At 46.1% G+C, this 17773-nt stretch overlaps 1 protein-coding gene across 2 annotated transcripts in view; it reads left to right on the top strand.

Annotated features, from left to right (window-relative positions):
• Positions 1–14958, top strand: part of LOC129654963 (oviduct-specific glycoprotein) — a 28830-nt gene extending 13872 nt beyond the window's left edge. For both annotated transcript variants that reach the window (XM_055584757.1, XM_055584758.1), the window contains exons 3-11: positions 2711–3325; positions 4472–4528; positions 5347–5512; positions 5966–6090; positions 7891–7999; positions 8099–8284; positions 9866–9982; positions 12990–13125; positions 14114–14958. In XM_055584757.1, coding sequence (XP_055440732.1) covers positions 3246–3325; positions 4472–4528; positions 5347–5512; positions 5966–6090; positions 7891–7999; positions 8099–8284; positions 9866–9982; positions 12990–13125; positions 14114–14580 — 1443 coding nt within the window. In that variant the 5' untranslated portion in view covers positions 2711–3245 and the 3' untranslated portion in view covers positions 14581–14958. The remainder of the gene's footprint in view (positions 1–2710; positions 3326–4471; positions 4529–5346; positions 5513–5965; positions 6091–7890; positions 8000–8098; positions 8285–9865; positions 9983–12989; positions 13126–14113) is intronic.
• The last annotated feature ends 2815 nt before the right edge of the window (positions 14959–17773 follow it).

Genomic DNA, 17773 nt, shown 5'->3' on the forward strand with positions numbered 1-17773 from the left:
CCCTGATGCTGGAAAATATTGAAGGCAGGAGAAGGGGATGACAGAGGCTGAGATGGTTGGATGGCATCACCAACTTGATGGACATGAGTTTGTGCACACTCCCTGAGGTAGTGAAGGACAGGGAAGCCTGGTGTTCTGCAGTCCATGGAGTCGAAAAGAGTTGGACATGACTGAGCAATTAAAGTGACCTGAGTGACAGATAACCTCTTCTTGGGCTCTAAAATCCCTGCAGAAGGTGACTGCAGCTATGAAATCAGAAGACGTTTGGTTCTTGGCAGGAAAGGAAAGCTATGACAAACCTAGACAGTGTTTTGAAAAGCAGAGGCATTACTCTGCCAACAAAGGTCCATATAGTCAAGGCAGTGATCTTCCAAGTGGTCATGTACCGTTTTGAGAGCTGGACCATAAAGAGCTGGAGCACCAAAAAATTGAGGCCTTTGCACTGTGGTGCTGGAGAAGACTCCTGAGAGTTCCTAGGACGTGAACATGAACTCGGGCCACTTCAGGAGATGGTGAGGGATAGGGAGGACTGGCATGCTGCAGTCCATGGGATCGCAAAGAGTCAGACATGACTGGGGAATTGAACAGCAACCAAGCAACCTGCTGATACAAATTAAACTTTCCTGGTCTTCATACTGGAAAGGAAGTGAATTCAACCACTAGCCATTGTTACTTTGCAGTGTCGTTTATTTATTGACATCTAGTTAATCCCTCAGTGGCATGTGGATTAGGTGAGCAGTAGTCTGAGTCTCTGAGAAGATAAGCATAGTGGATACACTGAGAACATCCAATTTTTGGTCCTTGTGATTGAGTTCAGACACTGAAATATGGGACCTACTCATGGTTAGAACCTTTTTAGCAGAAAAGTAAACTGGTGGATAATGAAATCATTGATTTATATACCTATTTTATTTATCCTTAATATTTTTAAAAGATTGGCTCTTAGGTGTCCAGAATTGCATTCAGTTTACTCCTTAGGTTCATGACCCCTCTCATGACAGTGTCATCATCGGCTCATATACTGGCTCAGACTTTGTTGACTCATACAAATATTCAGATTTTTGTCTTCTCTCGAGAAACTGAAGAATCCTCCAATTGGTTCTGTTTCACTGCAAGGCAAAAGTTAGTGGCTGTTCATGCTAATCTCTGATGTCTCCTAACAGAGAGGCTTCGTGTTAGCTGAAGTGTGTTACTAGACTTGGACTATTTTTCTTCAAATCCACTGGAGAGTGAACTATTGTGTCCACTTCACTGATTTACATTACCTGCCTGTCAGCATTTGAGTTTGAGAACCCTGCTCTGGGGGCGACTCTTATGCCATCTCTAATAACTTCTGCCATTCACTGAGTCCTCATATATGCAAAGCACTGAACTCACAGTTTTTCATACAATTTTTATCTCTTTAAATCATATAAAACCCTATGAGGTGAGATCAGGTGTTACCTCCATTATACAAGTGTGGAAGCTAAAGCTCAAAGAGCTGACTAACTGCTCAAGATGCTAGAACTTATGCTTTTTGACAGTGAGATTCAAACTTTGGCCTGGGAGAGTCCATAGCTGAGACTTTTTAACATTACACTATGCAACCCTCCAAATCACTAATCTCATAACAGTAGGATTCCTGCTGCCCTTCAGTGTTTCTTCCTCATACTCAGTCCATGTGGGGCTGAGTTCCAGGAAGAGGGGCTGAGCACTGCCCTGCCCTCACCAGGGCTGGTGGTGGACACCTCATCTATGCCAGTGTCAGAGGGAGTTGTCCCTTTGTTGGATCTGAGAACTATGGCTCTGCTGGGCAGGACGACAGGAGATGCTGGGGTCACTGTGACTCTGGGCAGCTGCCTATTAATCACTGGTTTTGTGTGTGTGTGGCTGGGCTGTCTCAGCGCTGTCCCACGGTTGTACCTGGGGAATCTCATATAAAGGGGCTCCAGCCCTAGGCCTGCAGCTGTCAGACCACAGAGATGGGGAAGCTGCTGCTGTGTGTTGGTGAGTGTGGTGGGTCCCAGCCCCTCAATGTCTCTTAGATCAGGAGGTGCCGGGCTTCATAAGCTTGTTGTCTCACTGGTACCCAAGGAGCACCCTGGGACTTGGGGGCCTGGATTAGGTAGAGGTGGATAGGACACAGTGAAAGGAGAAGTGATCAGAGCAGTGGGTCTCAACCTTTCTCACCTTTGACCAATTAATCAGAATCTCTGAGGGAGGAACCAGGATATCACTACTTTTAAATTAGCATCCAGGGTTGAGAACTTCCCTGATGGCCCAGACAGTAAAAAATCTGACTGTAATGCAGGAGACTTGAAGTCAATCCCTGAATGAGAAAGATCCCCTGAAGAAGGGAATGGCTACCCACTCGAGTATTCTTACCTGAAGAATTCCATGGGCAGAGGACCTGGTGGGCTACAGTCCATGGGGTCACAAAGATTTGGACACGACTGAGTGACTAACACTTTCAGGGTTGAGAACCACAGGTCTGAACCTTGCTGGGACTTTCAGTGTCATGGTTGTCCCTATGCAAAGCCTGTGTGTCTACACGTAGAGTATATTGGAGTGGAAAGGAACTTAGATAGATCTGGCTTCACCCACTCAGTGTAGAGAAGAGGGAGGGAGGGGTGTGTGTATCTGCATTTGTGGAAGCTGGAGGGTGAGCTGGGGTGTGTCACTCTGGGTGTACCCGTGAATCTGCGTGTGTTTCTTCCTTTGTCTCCTGCAGGGCTGCTCCTTGTGCTGAAACACCATGATGGTGAGGAAACTGGTCCTCTCCAGAGCCGGGGAGAGTGTCCACTGAGAACTGCTCCAAGTCCAGTGTCCTCTGTGCCCACCCTAGCTCTGCGTTGGGGATCATTGACCCAGTGCAGCTCAGCAGCAAATTCTCAGTCACTGTTGGGTCTTCTCTGCCAGGATCCAGACTCTTGGATCCATTCTGACCAGGGTTTCATGAGGTGTTCTTTCCCCAGGGGACCCCAACAGTGGGGGATGGAGCTCCCCACAGTGTAGCTTTGGGGGGATGTGTTTGGTGGGGGTTACAGTGGACTGGCCTCTAGAGAAGTGTCCATGCCGCTGTGGATGCTGAGCTCCATCCCCACTTGGTTTCTATCAATAATGCCTGCTGTCCCCTGCCAGGTGCTGCCCACAAGCTGGTGTGTTATTTCACCAACTGGGCATTCAGTCGGCCCGGCCCTGCCTCGATCCTGCCTCGGGATCTGGACCCGTTTCTCTGCACCCACCTGGTATTTGCCTTTGCCTCGATGAGCAACAATCAGATTGTTCCTAAGGATCCCCAGGATGAGAAAATCCTCTACCCAGAGTTCAACAAGCTCAAGGAGAGGTGTGTTCACTGTGTCTGTGGGGCTGTATTTTACAGGTAAAGAGGAGTAAGTCTTTTCTTCTGTTAGTCATCACCTTTCCTCTGATCCTTGGGTCCCTCCTTCTGTCAAGGGCTCTCTGTAGTGTCCCTGCTCTGGGAGCTCCTCGTTGATCAGCACTTTGAGCTCGTCCTTGCCTCCCTGCCCTTGTGGCTGCTGTGCCCCTGCCTAGGATATTCTCCTCTCTCTTCTCTGCCTTGCACCCCAACTCACCCTTCAAGCCCAGTGCTCAGGATTCTATTTTCAAATGCTTCGGTGAGAGCTGCGTCTCACAAAAGCTTCACAAGTGCTAGTGTTTCATTATCATTTGTCACCTGCAAATGAACCCCAAGGGAAGGGCTGGTGTCTATGGTCTTTGTACACCAGTGGCTGGGTCAGCGCCCAGCAGAGAGCTGGTGCTCAGTGTTCTCTCCCCAGGAGTCTGTCTCTGTGTGCTTGGTTGTAGAACGGCGGAGAAAATCCATGTCACTAGAGCACAGCCTCTGGAGAGGAGAGCAGGGAGCTTGTCCGTCTCTTCACTGCTGTGTTTCAAGCACCTAAAGCAGTCGGAAAGTGAAAGTGAAGTCGCTCAGTTGTGTCTGACTCTTTGCGACCCCATGGACTGAGGCCTGTCAGGTTCCTCTGTCCATGGGATTTTCCCAGCAAGAATACTGGAATGGGTTGCCATTTCCTTCATCAGGGGATCTTCCCGACCCAGGAATCGAACCTGGGTCTCCCACACTGCGGGCAGACTGTTTACCATTTGAGCTACCAGAGAGGCCCAAAGCAGTCAGAGGCCCATATTAATTGTTCAATAAATGTTTGTTGACCAAGAAAGTGAGTGAAGAGAAAATTTAGGCTGCTTTTTCTTTTCCTTTTTCTGGGAATGTCATGGGAGTGGGGAGTTTGGGGGGCTTAGACAGCCTGGGATCCTGGGTGTGATGATGTATATGTGGACTGGTTGCTGTCTCTTTTATCCTTCTTCCCCATCTTGGGCTCCACTCCTTTCTCCCTTAGGTTACTCCACCTGCTGCCCCCTTTCTCTCCCCCTCCTCCCATCCCCACTACTTCCCACTGTTTCCCAAATGACTGATGAGAACCCAGCTCACCGACTCTGTCCCCCCTCACAGGAACAGAGGGCTGAAAACGCTGCTGTCCATCGGAGGGTGGAACTTCGGCACCTCGAGGTGAGTCTGTGCTATTGGGTCTTCTCTCTGGGGTTGGGGTATGGTGATGGGGGTGGGGAGCAGGCCAGCTTTACTCATTATCTCATGATTGATAGGGGAAAGGATTAAAGTGGCTGTTTGCATTCCAAATTTGTAGGAAAAAAACTACAAGTGAGAGCTTAGGGAACTTACCATATTTCACCCAGGTGTCCCTGTGAGATGACCAGCTGGGGTGATGATCAGGTAATGGAACCAGGCATGCCTAAGTCTGAATCTGGTTAATCATTGCATGTAGGACTAGCTCCAAATTACTTAAAGTTCTGTTTTACTATACTAAAGATTTTCCAATAGGGTTTTCATTATGGAAGAGAAAATACTACAAAAAATAGAAATCAGTCAAACAGCAAGTGAATAGAAGAGCAGAGACTCTTGAACCCCTGGTCAGAGCCTGGCCCTCTGCCACCTTATGGGCCCATTAGCTCAGAGATCTTTATGGAAATACTTGCCTTTGGCTTATTTTCCCTCCCCTCATCTATTTAGGCAGAGGGTCAGTGCTTGGCCAGGAGTAACCAGGTTTTCAAAGGCAGAGCTGTTCTGAACCACTGTCTCCACCCCGGGCTGAGTGTTGTTTCCATCTGGCAGGGGCAGGGGTGGTTTGTAAATCCTCCCTGAAGCCTGAAGTCCAGGACTTGGTAGAGCTTTAAGAGGGTTTGAGAGTTTCAAAGCTCTGCCTTCCTTTCCTCAGTCACATATGAACCAAAGAGCCTTTCAGGGGAGTGGTTGCGGGGAGCATGGTTGTGCAGAAAGCACTCCTAGCCTCGGCCCTGATCCCCCTGCAGGTTCACCACGATGCTGTCCACATTTTCCAACCGGGAAAGGTTTGTCAATTCAGTGATTGCCCTCCTGAGGACACATGGCTTTGATGGTCTGGACCTCTTCTTCTTGTACCCTGGACTCAGAGGCAGCCCTGCGCGTGACCGCTGGACCTTTGTCTTCTTACTTGAAGTAAGGTTGGCTTGGCAGATCCTGAATCCAGAAGTGATTCTATTTTGACCATGTCTGGGCCCCGGGCACAGGAGGAGCCTAAGACCAGGGGTGGACAGAAGAGTGGTGTGGACAGAGGCTGCTGAGCAGGGGCCCTGTGGAGGCCTTTCCCTCTGTCATCACTGGCCTGGCCCCAGCCCTCCAGCCTGAGTGACACTTTCTCCATGCATCTACTGGACTCCCTCAGGCAGGCTGTCTGAACTCTGTTCCTGGGCCTGCAGCCAGCCCTCTGCTCAGCGACTTACCACCCTGGCTCATGTCCCCCTTTCTTGGGAACCTGTGGGCAGGGCCTGTGTCTGACTCTCCTGGCTCCAGGGGCTCTGTTATTGCAGAAGACTGTTTCCTGGATGACTCCTGCTTTCCCCAGCTTGACTCTGCTTTGTCCGTTTCTCTCATCTGCCTCTCTCTTCCCAGGAGCTCCTGCAGGCCTTCAAGAATGAGGCCCAGCTCACCATGCGTCCAAGGCTGCTGCTGTCTGCTGCTGTCTCTGGGGACCCCCATGTCATCCAGAAAGCGTATGAAGCACGCCTTCTGGGCAGGTGAGTGGGTCCTCCTTTGTTGAGGGGAGGGCATTGGAGGGAAGAAGGCTCAGAACCCAGAGGTGCCCAGCACTGTCCTGGAGCTTCGATTTCCTGTCTTGCTGTGAGAACACCTGTGGGAGGTGGGCCTAGCAGGAGGGTAGGTGGGGACAAGGATTATTCCTTATAGCCCAGGCTTTCCTGGGGAGATCAGAGGGAAGTGATGGAGCATCAGGCCACACCACAGCATCCTCTTGGGTAGAGATCTGCATTACCCATAGCTGGGCCTCAAGGAGTGAATCCAGGGGCCTGGCTTCTGTTTTCCTGGAGTCCCCTGTGGATGTACACCAAGTGCCAGATGGCTGGCATCAGAGACATTTGTGAATTACCAACTACTGCCTCTGAAACAAAAACAGGAATGCCAAGTCAGGGCCTGTTTTCAGAGCAGAGATCTTCATGCCAAAATCACAAAATCAGTCAAGGAACGCTCATGCGTGCTAAGTCGCTTCAGTCGTGTCCATCTCTTTGCAACCCTATGGACTATATAGCCTGCCAGGCTCCTCTGTCCATAGGATTCTCCAGACAATAATACTGGAGTGGGTTGCCATACTCTCCTCCAGGGGATCTTCCTGACCCAGGGATCGAACCCATGTCTTTTATGTCTCCTGCATTGGCAGGCAGTTTCTTTACCACTGACGCCACCTGGAAAGCCCCAAGAAAGCACATAACTTTCTGGAAATGCCAGTTCTATACTAATTTTCTCAAAGCTCAAGAATCAGGTTATTTACAGATAAGAAATCTGAGTTAGATGCAGAACACAAGAGGTGAAGCGGGGTGTTTCTGAATGTGATTTTATTTAGGGAGCGTGGTTTCAATGGAGTGCGGTTAGGCAGGAAAGGTGGACCCCAGTGGAGTGAATTGCCTAGTGTTGGTCGTAGAGCCATGCGGGATTAAGGGAGTTCATCTTCACCAAGCTGGGTCACCTTAGACAAATTAGGTAACTGTCTGAGTTTTAACTTCTTTATTTTATGTGTTTATTTGTGGCTGCCCTGGGTATTTGTTGCTGTGCAGGCTTTTCTCTAGTTGTGGCAATTGGGGCTACACCTTAATTTCAGCGCACAGGCTTCTCATTGTAGTGGGTGTCTCTTGTTGCAAAACACGGGGCCTAGGTGCTTGGGCTTCAGTAGTTGTGGTGCATGGGCTTGTGGCACGTGGAATCTTCCCAGACCAGGGATTGAATCCATGTCTCCTGCGTTGGCAGGCAGATTCTTAACCACTTGACCACCAGGGAAGTCCTTCAATTTCTTCATTTTAAAATAGAGACAATTGTGGTACTTAGGGCATTGGTGAAATTAAAATTAAATTAGATGATCCATGCTAACCTCCACACATGCCCTGATAAGGCTCAACTGCACTTTGCCATCTGGAAAGCTTTCTGGAAGAGGTGGGTTCCAGTGGCTCCTGGAATGGTAGAAAGATGGATGCATTTATATGCTGTCTGATTACACGTGTTATTTACACAGACTTCTGCTGCACTTGTATCAGCCAGAACGCCTTTGTTTCCTGGTCTGATCCCATCCACTTTGTTTCCTGGTCTGACCCCTTGGATACTGTCCGGAGGGCATAGGTCCTGACACACTGCTGTCCCTCACTGGCTGTGTGTTCTAGGGCAGCCTCTCACATGCTGGGCACAGCTTGGGTAGTCCCTGTGGGTAGAGACGGCAGTGGTGTTGGGTGGCCGACGTTCAGCTAGTTAGCTAGTTGGTGCTGTGAAAGTCTAGCTAGCATGATCTTCATACCTCCTCTTCTTGCCCTTTACAGACTCCTGGATTTCATCAGCATCTTGTCTTACGACTTACATGGAAGCTGGGAAAAGGTCACAGGACACAATAGCCCTCTGTTCTCTCTTCCTGGAGACCCCAAATCTTCAGTAAGAAAAGAAAAGCTGTCAGGCAGCCCAGACCTGCACCCCTGAGCCAGGCCAGTGGCTCTTGGTAACAAGGAGGGGTTGTGTTCTTCCTCCCTGCAGGCATATGCCATGAATTACTGGCGACAGCTTGGGGTCCCCCCTGAGAAGCTCCTCATGGGGCTCCCCACCTATGGACGTACTTTTCACCTCCTCAAAGCTTCTCAGAATGAGCTGAGGGCAGAAGCTGTGGGACCAGCATCTCCAGGGAAGTACACCAAGCAAGCTGGCTTCTTGGCTTATTATGAGGTGACGGAAATGGGAACCTCTGTCTGTGAGTTAGGGCTCCCCCACCTGAGCCCAGGGCCAAATCAGGGACAAGGGACCAAGGCAAGACTGAGGGTTAGACATAGGACAAGGAGGTGGTTTGCTGTGGTAAGGGACATCCAGTCTCTGGGATGCTCTCTTTTCCTTTGAGAAAGTTATTTGAGCCCTTTGTAAGAGGTGAGGGACTGGGTGAAGTCTGAATGGAGGGGGAACAGATATTTCACTCCTTAGAAGATTCTTAAATAATATTTAAGTCAATCCTGAATTACTCTATGGCCTAAATAAACCTAATTAATATTTGCAAGAGATATATATATATATATATATATATATTTTTTTTTTTTTTTTTCCCCCAAAAGTTCAAACATTTTCAAAAGTAAAAGGATAGTATAACATCCTCTCATTCCCTGATTCCCAAATGCCCTTCACCCAGCTTGAGTCATTAACCACTCTTGGCCAGTCTTGTTTTTTCTCAATATTGTTTCTTCTCCCTGATTCCTTCCTTCTCACTAGTAGATTATTCTGAAATGATTCAAAGACATCCCCCATGACAGATTCTTTCTCCTCTACCTCAATTCCACCCCCTAATCCCCATCTCAACAAAGCTTGCTCTAGTGGAGGAAAGAGCCATGGACCCAGGGCAATGTGAAACACAAGGGAAGATAGTACGAGGCATGGATTGCATGGCTGTAGGATCTAGATTAGGTGAATTCTGTGCAGAGCTGCGATGGACAATCAGAATCCTGATGGGTGGGAAGGACCTTCTAGGCAGAGGACAGCAGACGCCAGGGGGCGAGCTGTATCTTTGCCTGTGGTGGTAGTGGAGGTGCTGGTGTCTCTCCAATCTCTGCTCTGTCCTGGCTACTGAAGATGTTTTCCTGCTAATCCAGTGAAGCGTAGTTATGAGTGATGAGGGAGTGTTCTTGAAGGACATTATGTGAAAGAGATTTTGATAAACTTTTAATGACCACCCCCACCCCCAAAGGAAAAACTTTTACACCTTAACTTCCACAGCCCAAGTTGAACATGTCTACAGCTTTGTAGCATATGGTCTCCAGCTCAGGCCTGGGTACCCAATCCACACTCAGTGCTTTCTTGATTATAATAACCTAGTTCTCCCTGCATTCTAGGCCTTTACAGTTATTATAGATTCTAAAGTTAGTTTGATAACTGCCTAGATGGGGCAGTTTATGTTGGTTTTAGTGAACAGAGGAGATACTTATTCATAAAAAGTCTTTGAGAAAGGAACAGGTTTGGTCAAAGGTCAGGTTTGTGCCTGTAGTAGTTTGGTATTGATTTTACCAAACCCTGGTTTGTTTTCTTAAGGCTATCCCCTCCTCCTTAGTGTTCTTTCTGTGTATGACATCACAGATATCATGGAAGGAATGTGCAGTAGTAGGGCTTTTTTGGAGTAGACAGGAGGTCCTTTGTGAGTGGCTTCCACACCCCCTCTTTGGTCTGCCTTCCTGTCACCCCCTGGTGAGGGATTCCTGGCTTCTTTTTCCTTGCTGTTGCTTCCCTCCATGGCACTTCACAGAACTACCCTGGTGATCTTCCTGGCAGATTTGCTCCTTTGTCCGGAGAGCGAAGAAGCGCTGGATTAATGATCAGTATGTCCCATATGCCTTCAAGGGGAAGGAGTGGGTTGGCTATGATGATGCCATCAGCTTCGGTTACAAGGTGAGACCTTGGTCCTTTCTTGCTCCAGCATAGTTTTCCTCTGGCTTCCGTGAGGCCCTTGTCTGTACTGTGTGTGTGTGTGTGTGGGTGTGTGTGTGGGTGTGGGTGTGTGTGTGTACTGCATGGAGAATGAAGGTGAGAATGACTATATTAGATGAGTTTTAGGCATACCAGATCTGACTGGAGCTTCCTAATCAAACCTGCCCCAATCATCTTATTTTAAAAAGGAGGATTCATGGAGACACTTGAATGCTGATGAAGGTGTTTGGCCTTCATCCTGTATGCATTTTTGGGCAAAATCAGGTTTCTGAGCCAGGTATATGATTTGTGAGTTTGAAATCTTTAGACTTTAGTAATTGTGACCACCACTGCACCTCATATCAACAGTGGTCTGTGATGTTGAACTTGGCAAGTTTTTTTTAAAAATGGTGAATTAAAACAGAAAAGACATGTTCCAGTGTTTCTAACCTGCCTCTGCTTGGAATCACCTAGATTAGATGTAGATTTAATAGATGTAGAAATTCTTAGTTCCAACCCTGAGTATTCATTAGGTCTTAGAAAGAATCTGGAAACTGTTTACAGTGTATCCCCTTGTGATCCTACTGTAATCTGTGTGGCACTGCAGGTGTGCGTGTGTGAGATGATAAGGGTCTGGACTAGGGAGTTTGGGAGGAGAGGCCATTGATGAGTGAGCAGTTGTCAGAAGTCTGCCACTGCCTGGATGTCGAGGCTTATAAGTAGAGGCATGTCACAGTGTCTCCTCTATCTCATAAGTGATGTGGAAGTGACTGGTGGTGTTCTTTGGGGAACATTTGCGGTAGAAAGCAGAGATAATATGGCAGTTATCATGAAGAGTCACTGTGACTTCCTCTAATCCTGGGTGAGACCCGCTGTGGGGAGAGAGGTAGAGAGCATGACTTTCAGCTTCCAGGATCTTACTCTGTGGTTTGGAAACAGAAGACACAAAAAAGGCCAGTGACCCTGGAATTAAATATATGATCCACAGGACACAGAAGAGGGGGTTGGACCCCATTCTTGGGGAAAGCCGGAAGCCAGCAGCACAGGGTGGCCTTGCTTTGAGGGGCAGTTACAGAGCCTTACCAAGCTAGAGGTGGACATGAGCCCAGTGTGAGCATAATTAAGAGCTCTCATCACAGAATCTCAGCTGAAAGAAACCTTGCAGGTAATCACCGGGAGGCAGGAATCCCTGGATCTCTCAGTGTTCCAGCACTGTCCAGGCATTCTGAGTAAAGCAAACAGACCAGCTGTAAGTAAACAGAAAGTTTCCCCTCCCCTCTCCCCAAGAGTCATCGCCTTACCTGCATGGATTGTAAAATCTCCTTCCCGGAGAGGCCTTATTTATTTTCCAGAGCCAAGCTCTTGGTCTCTCTAGAGGGGAGGAGGGCAAGATGTGCCTGCTTCCTGTGTCAGCTTGAGAGTTGTAACTGTGGGATTCTTCTCCTGTGGTGCAGACTCTGCTGCACATGCAGGTGAATATCTGGTTGCCTTCACATCACTTTTTGGATAATTGGGGAATGGAGAGCAAACTCCAGGTGCTAATCTGACTTTTTACTGTGAGTAGAAATGGTCACTTTTTTGATCTGGAGATCTGGTGTGTGTGTGTGTGTATGTACATATAAAAAGGTTTATTTAGCCTATGCGTGCATTGTAAGTTGCTTCAATCATGTCTGATTCTTTGTGACCCTATGAACTGTAGCCTGCCAGGCTCCTCTATCCATGGGATTCTCCAGGCGAGAATACTGGAGTGGGTTGCCATTTCCTCCTCCAGGGGATCTTCCCAACCCAGGGATCAAACCCAAGTCTCTTACGTGTCCCGCATCGGCAGGCAGGTTCTTTACCACTAGTGCCACTTTGGAAGCCCAGTTTAGCTTAGAAGTAGGATAAAATCTCAGAATCGTCACAGTTTCAAACCTAATAATTAGGCTTTGCTGACTTATTTTACATTTGGGGAAATTAAACCTCAGAAAGGAGCCAACCGATTTGACCAAGTCGTTACCAAGTCATGCAGATGTTTGCATATGAGTCTGCCTTTTCCGCCAGCACAGAGAGTGCTGGCAAAGTAATAATAAAACCTGGTTTGGGGTCTAAACTCTGCCTTTTAGTTATATCTGTGATTTAAAAAATCATGGACAAAAGACTATGTTACTTATCTGTGAAAAGGATATGATATTATCTGTTCTAATCCTCTTTTATAACATCATTTTGGCATGAGGTATGTTGAGGTGATTTTTTAAAAATATAAAGCAATATCTACTGTTTAGTATGATGATAATGGTAATTAGCAGTTTGGGAAGTCAGACAGTACTTAACATTTATGAACATTTACTATGTGCAAAGTATTGCTCCAAATATTTTACATGTGAGAATTAAAAAAATTTTTTTTCAAGTTGTGGCAAAATATACACAACATAAAATTCACCATTTTACTTACTTTTTGTTACAGTTCAATACGATTAAGTACATTGACGCTGTTGTGTAACTATCACACTTATCCCTCTCCAGAACTTTCTTGTCTTCCCAAACGGAAACTCCATACACATTAAATAGCTCCTCACTCTTCCCTCACACACCTCCTCTTAATCTCCACTCTACCTTCCATCTGTATGAATCTGACTACTCTAAGAGCCTCTATGAGTGGAATCTTAGTATTTGTTCTTTTGTAACTGGCTTATTTCACTTAGCATGATGTCTTCCACTTCCATCCATGTTGTAACATGTGCATGTAGGAATTCTTTGGATCCTAAAAATGTTGGAAGTATTATTATACATTTTTTTTTTACACAGAAGGCAACTAAGACACATAGAGTTTATGTAACTTTTTTTCAAGATGCCATAGCTAATAAGCAATAGAGGCTAGATTCAAAGACAGGCTATGTGGCTAACCATCCTGCTATATTGCCTTCTGAGAGTCCATCTGATTTTGCCATTGTACTCAGTCTGGAGGATGGTTAGAACAGCAGGTTGACTGACCACTCCTTTTTTTCAGGCATTTTTCATAAAGAGAGAGCATTTTGGGGGGGCCATGGTGTGGACATTGGACCTGGATGACTTCAGGGGCTATTTCTGCGGCACTGGCCCTTTCCCCCTTGTCCACACGTTGAATAATCTCCTGGTGAATGATGGTGAGTAGCTATGACTTGGAAGCTGGGGTTGGCAGTTGCACAAGCAGCCACTGAGTGGGTCCCTTCTGTAAGATCTAAAGGCTTTGTTGTGGCAAAACAACAGTGAAGGAAGAGAATAAGCTTTGATGGCCAGGCCAGTCTGCTTTCTAATCTTGGTTTGGATGCTTGCTCCATTTGATCTCTCTGAGCTTTGTTTTCCCATCTACAAAATGGGAATAATCCTTATACTCATGTCAGTATTATACAAACTAAATGAGATGTGAAATGAAAGCATGCTGGCTCATGGTGAACACTCAATACATATCAGTTTATTTCTGTATTTCTTTTCCTTGCTTTCACGCAACAAACACCAGAAAAAGAAATTAAGTTTCTTTTTGATATTTCTTTGATAGTAGAGACTTCCCTGGCAGTTCGGAGATGGAACCTGGCATGCTAGAGCTGCAGCATCCTTGGAGACAGTCTATGACCCTCATTTTGTGGGAGACCAGGGCTCAGAAACATAATACAGCTAGTCAGAAGTGGAAATGAGACTCCAACTTAATTCTTTACAACATGCTTTCTAGGGCAACCTCCTTGCCCTCAGCCTGGACTTTGTGCTTCCCAAAAGGGGGACACAAAAGGATTCTTCCTGTGGATTCCACAGGTTAGGAATAGGCTTCGGGGTAAGGTCTTGCTCAAGGTGCAAAGGTCAAAGCAAAGGCTTAAGCTTAGAGAACTGGCAGACTTCTGCTTGGGGTCCCTCAACAGAAATGTGGCAAACCCCACTGAGTGTCCATGGGTGCCTGGGATCATGTTGATATATTGAAGTAGGGGAGCCAGGCTTTTGTGTGCGGAGACTTTATTTGTATCGACAAGTGGATATGTTCGGAAGTCCTCCAATTCTGGTTTGGGAGCTGGTACTTCAGCCCTGGAGCAGCTCTAGTTCTGCCAGTGACAGGACAGAAAGGAAGAGGTAGGAGTCTCACACTTTTCTGTTGATTTCTTCTAGAGTTCAGCTCAACTCCTTCACCAAAATTTTGGTTCTCAACTGCTGTGAATTCTTCAAGAATTGGCCCTGAAATGCCAACTATGACCAGGGATTTGACCACTGGTTTGGGCATTTTGCCCCCAGGAGGAGAGGCTGTGGCCACTGAGACTCATAGAAAGTCTGAAACTATGACCATAACCCCCAGAGGTGAGATTGCAACCCCTACAAGGACCCCTCTATCCTTTGGAAGGCACACTGCTGCTCCAGAAGGGAAGACTGAGAGCCCTGGAGAGAAGCCCCTGACCACTGTGGGCCATCTGGTGGTGAGCCCTGGAGGCATAGCTGTGGGTCCCGTGCACCTTCAGACTGGACAGAAGGTCATGCCCCCAGGAAGGAAGGCTGGAGTCCCTGAGAAGGTGACCACCTCCTCCGGAAAGATGACAGTCACCCCTGATGGGCAGGCTGAGACTCTGGAGAGGAGACTTTGACCTCTGAGGTGGACCCTGAGACCTGGTGGGTTACTTTGGTCTTCAGACAGAAGCTGAAAAGTGGATGCTGCCCTCTGGCCCCAGGATACACTCCTGCTTTTGACAACCCCTTTGTTCCCACTGATGGACTTATTTTTTGGATGACTTGATTACCCTTCCAATGAGTCCTCTCTGGAAAGAAACTTGGAAAACTCTGCTGTGAATAAAGGATCCCAAATCTGTTCTTGGCAGAAGCTGGGGGAAGCCCTTATCTTTTCTTCTTGGTCCCCTGACAGAAGCTGCCTGTGCCCAGCCATTCATGCATCATTCTTGGGGCAAACAGGCCCCAGGTCATAGTGAGTTAATCTCTTCTCTCTTGAATAAACTGAAAGCATAAGAAGCCAACTGAGTTCTCTGAAGTTCTTTTCTTGAACTGACCCATGGTCGTGAATTGTCAATTTCTTTCTTTCAAGGTCATTTTCCCCTCCTGTAATTTTTGGAAGGAGGGAATTTGTGTCTGTCCCACCCTGATATTTTCCAGTGTTGATTATGTGCTTCTGTCTCTGCAGTGAACACTGCTGACTTCACTGATGATCAGAGCCAAAATTTCCTCTAGAGTTTTCCCTATTGCTGAAGGGTGCTGAGAAAAGGAGGAGGGAGTTGTATCTTCCCGTTATATTCCCTACTTTGGAAGTCTTAGTTATCTCTGATAAAACACCTTCACCTATTCTCTGTGCAAGAAGTAGTGGAGGGGGGACTTCCCTTGTGGTCCAGTGGTTAAGAGTCTGCCTTCCAGTGCAGGGGACATAGGTTTGATCCCTGGTTGGGAAACTAAGATCCTACATGGAAGGCCAAAAAAAAAGAAAAGAGGTGGTGGAGGGAAAGACACAATCAGTATATTTTAAGTTACCTGCATACTCCTCCTGGGTCTCCTCCCCAAACCCCAGTTCCTGTACTCCATACTGTTATCCACCTATGGAGTATTTTTCTGGAAATGATTGACCCTCATAAGTCAGTATAGACACAGGATCAATTTCTTGCCCTCCCCTTCTGGGAAACAATGATGCTAGTGAGTGTCAGATCTGCCATCGGTGTTATCTTTTATTTTGGAAGTGCACCAGTGCACCTCCTAGACTTTAAAGGTCTCATGAAAATATGTCCACACATGTGTGGACACATGGCCCTAGGACCATGTTGCCACAGCATATATCACAAATCAGTTAAGCTGTGAAACAAACCAACTGCAAAACTTAGTATCTTACAAAGCAGCTATTATATTTATTTAGCTCATAATTCTAGAGGTTAGTAATTTAGGCTGTGTTTAGGTTTTTTTTTTTTTTTTTTTTAAGAATTCATTTTTTAAAAAATTGAAGAGCTAGGTGGTTTGTATGTTCTGAACTGGTCTTAGCTGGTCCTGGTTGGAATGGCTCAGGCATCTACAGTTAGCTAGTGGGTTGGGGTGGGCTAGGCTGGTTTATCATGGCCTCAGCTGGGCTGACTGAGGTCTCTTTTTATGAGACCTCCTGTTCTTCATCTGGCTAGTTTATAAGATTGTGGTCTCATTGTTACTAGAAAGCAACAGAGAAAGCTCCAACAGGCAATTGATTTTTAAATCTTTTCATGAAACGTATTTACTATTGTTGCATTGGCCAAAGCAAGTCAAATGCCCAAGCCCAGAGGTAGAATGGTAGGAAATTATCCAAGTGGATACATGGAGGCATAAATAATTGGAGGATATTACTGCAATAACAAATTCAATATTACTTTGTTTAAGAAAAGCTAAAACATACAAAATTAGATGTTTGTGTTTGTGTGTATGTGTGTGCGCGCATGCATGCATGTGCTTTGATAGGGCAGTTGGATGAAAGGGTTCCATGTTTGCAGTAAGGTCTGATGGAATAGAGATGGATTACATTCCATTCTGGACACTGAATTGTCAGAGTTTTTCTCCTACTTGTTGTATAAACCCTACCCTCATCTCCTTAAAGATTAGGGATTATATATTTAATTGGAGATTCTTACAGTAGAAAAGAGATAGAGGTGAAGATTTTCCCACTAGCTCCTATATGGACAACAAATATTTCTGATGAATCTTTGTGATTTTTTTCTGTCCCCTTTTCTACATGTACCTTATTCAAAGAAAATGTGCCTGGAAGTTATACTTATCTATGTGTTTAAAAGAATTCTAATTTATAAGCTTCCTGGTACTTATCTTTTAGCTATGAATTGGTTGGGACTTCCAGCTTCATCATCTGTCTCACAACATAGACCAGTGGACAGTCAAGGTTTACCTGTACTGGTTACAGGTAAAAGGGCAGAGGAGAGTTCAGTCTTAAAGTTACATGTTCTATTGTGAATTTATTCTGAAAGTGAACTCACTCTGACATGAAACCTGAGAAATACTGGTTTTATCTGAGGTAACAATTAGGATTTTTATACTTATGAAATACATAATAATAAGGCCAGGTATTGGGGGTAAACAGCTCTTTGCCATACATTTGCCCTTTTGGCCATTCACATATCTGTGCAAACCCTTCTTTTATGTTTAGAAACCACATATTATCTTCCTGGAAAATGTCTCCAAAGTCCTTTCCATTACTACATCCACCTCAAAGGGTTTTGGGGTGGTACACGGTCCTTGGGGAATTGCATGGCAGGGATAGAAATTTATGAAAGAATCAAAATTTAAAGTAAGATGCTAATAATTGTCAGACTGAGAAGTCAGAGCATGAGGAAATAATGTTCTTTTTCTGTTTTACTCCACTGTACCTGCCTTGGGGTGGTCAGTAGAGTTGGATCTCTCTCTCTTTTACACACACACAAACACACACACACACTCACACACACTCAATCTCTGCTTGCTTTTATTTGCTTTAATTTTGCAAATAGTCTTCTTCATCTGATCAAGTCAATTGCTGATGCAATTCTCAAAACAATATCTTCCCAGTGTAAAGAATACTTCTTTCATATGATAACTCCATGTCAATCTCAAGAAACACTCTGGTGGCCTCATGAGGGTCAGGTGCCAATCCTGATATCAGACACTGTTTCTGGGGAATGAGGCTCCAAAACTAGGTCTAAGTAATGTGCCCACACTGAAACCAGAAGTGGGGGAGGAAACACACAGTGTGCCTCTCTAGAAGGAAATGGAAGTACAAGAAGTGTGAATTCCTAAGAAAGGCTGCCGGAGCTGACAAAATCTAATATAACTCAT

Source organism: Bubalus kerabau, chromosome 6 (genome assembly GCF_029407905.1).
Source record: "Bubalus kerabau isolate K-KA32 ecotype Philippines breed swamp buffalo chromosome 6, PCC_UOA_SB_1v2, whole genome shotgun sequence".
NCBI lineage: Eukaryota > Metazoa > Chordata > Mammalia > Artiodactyla > Bovidae > Bubalus > Bubalus kerabau.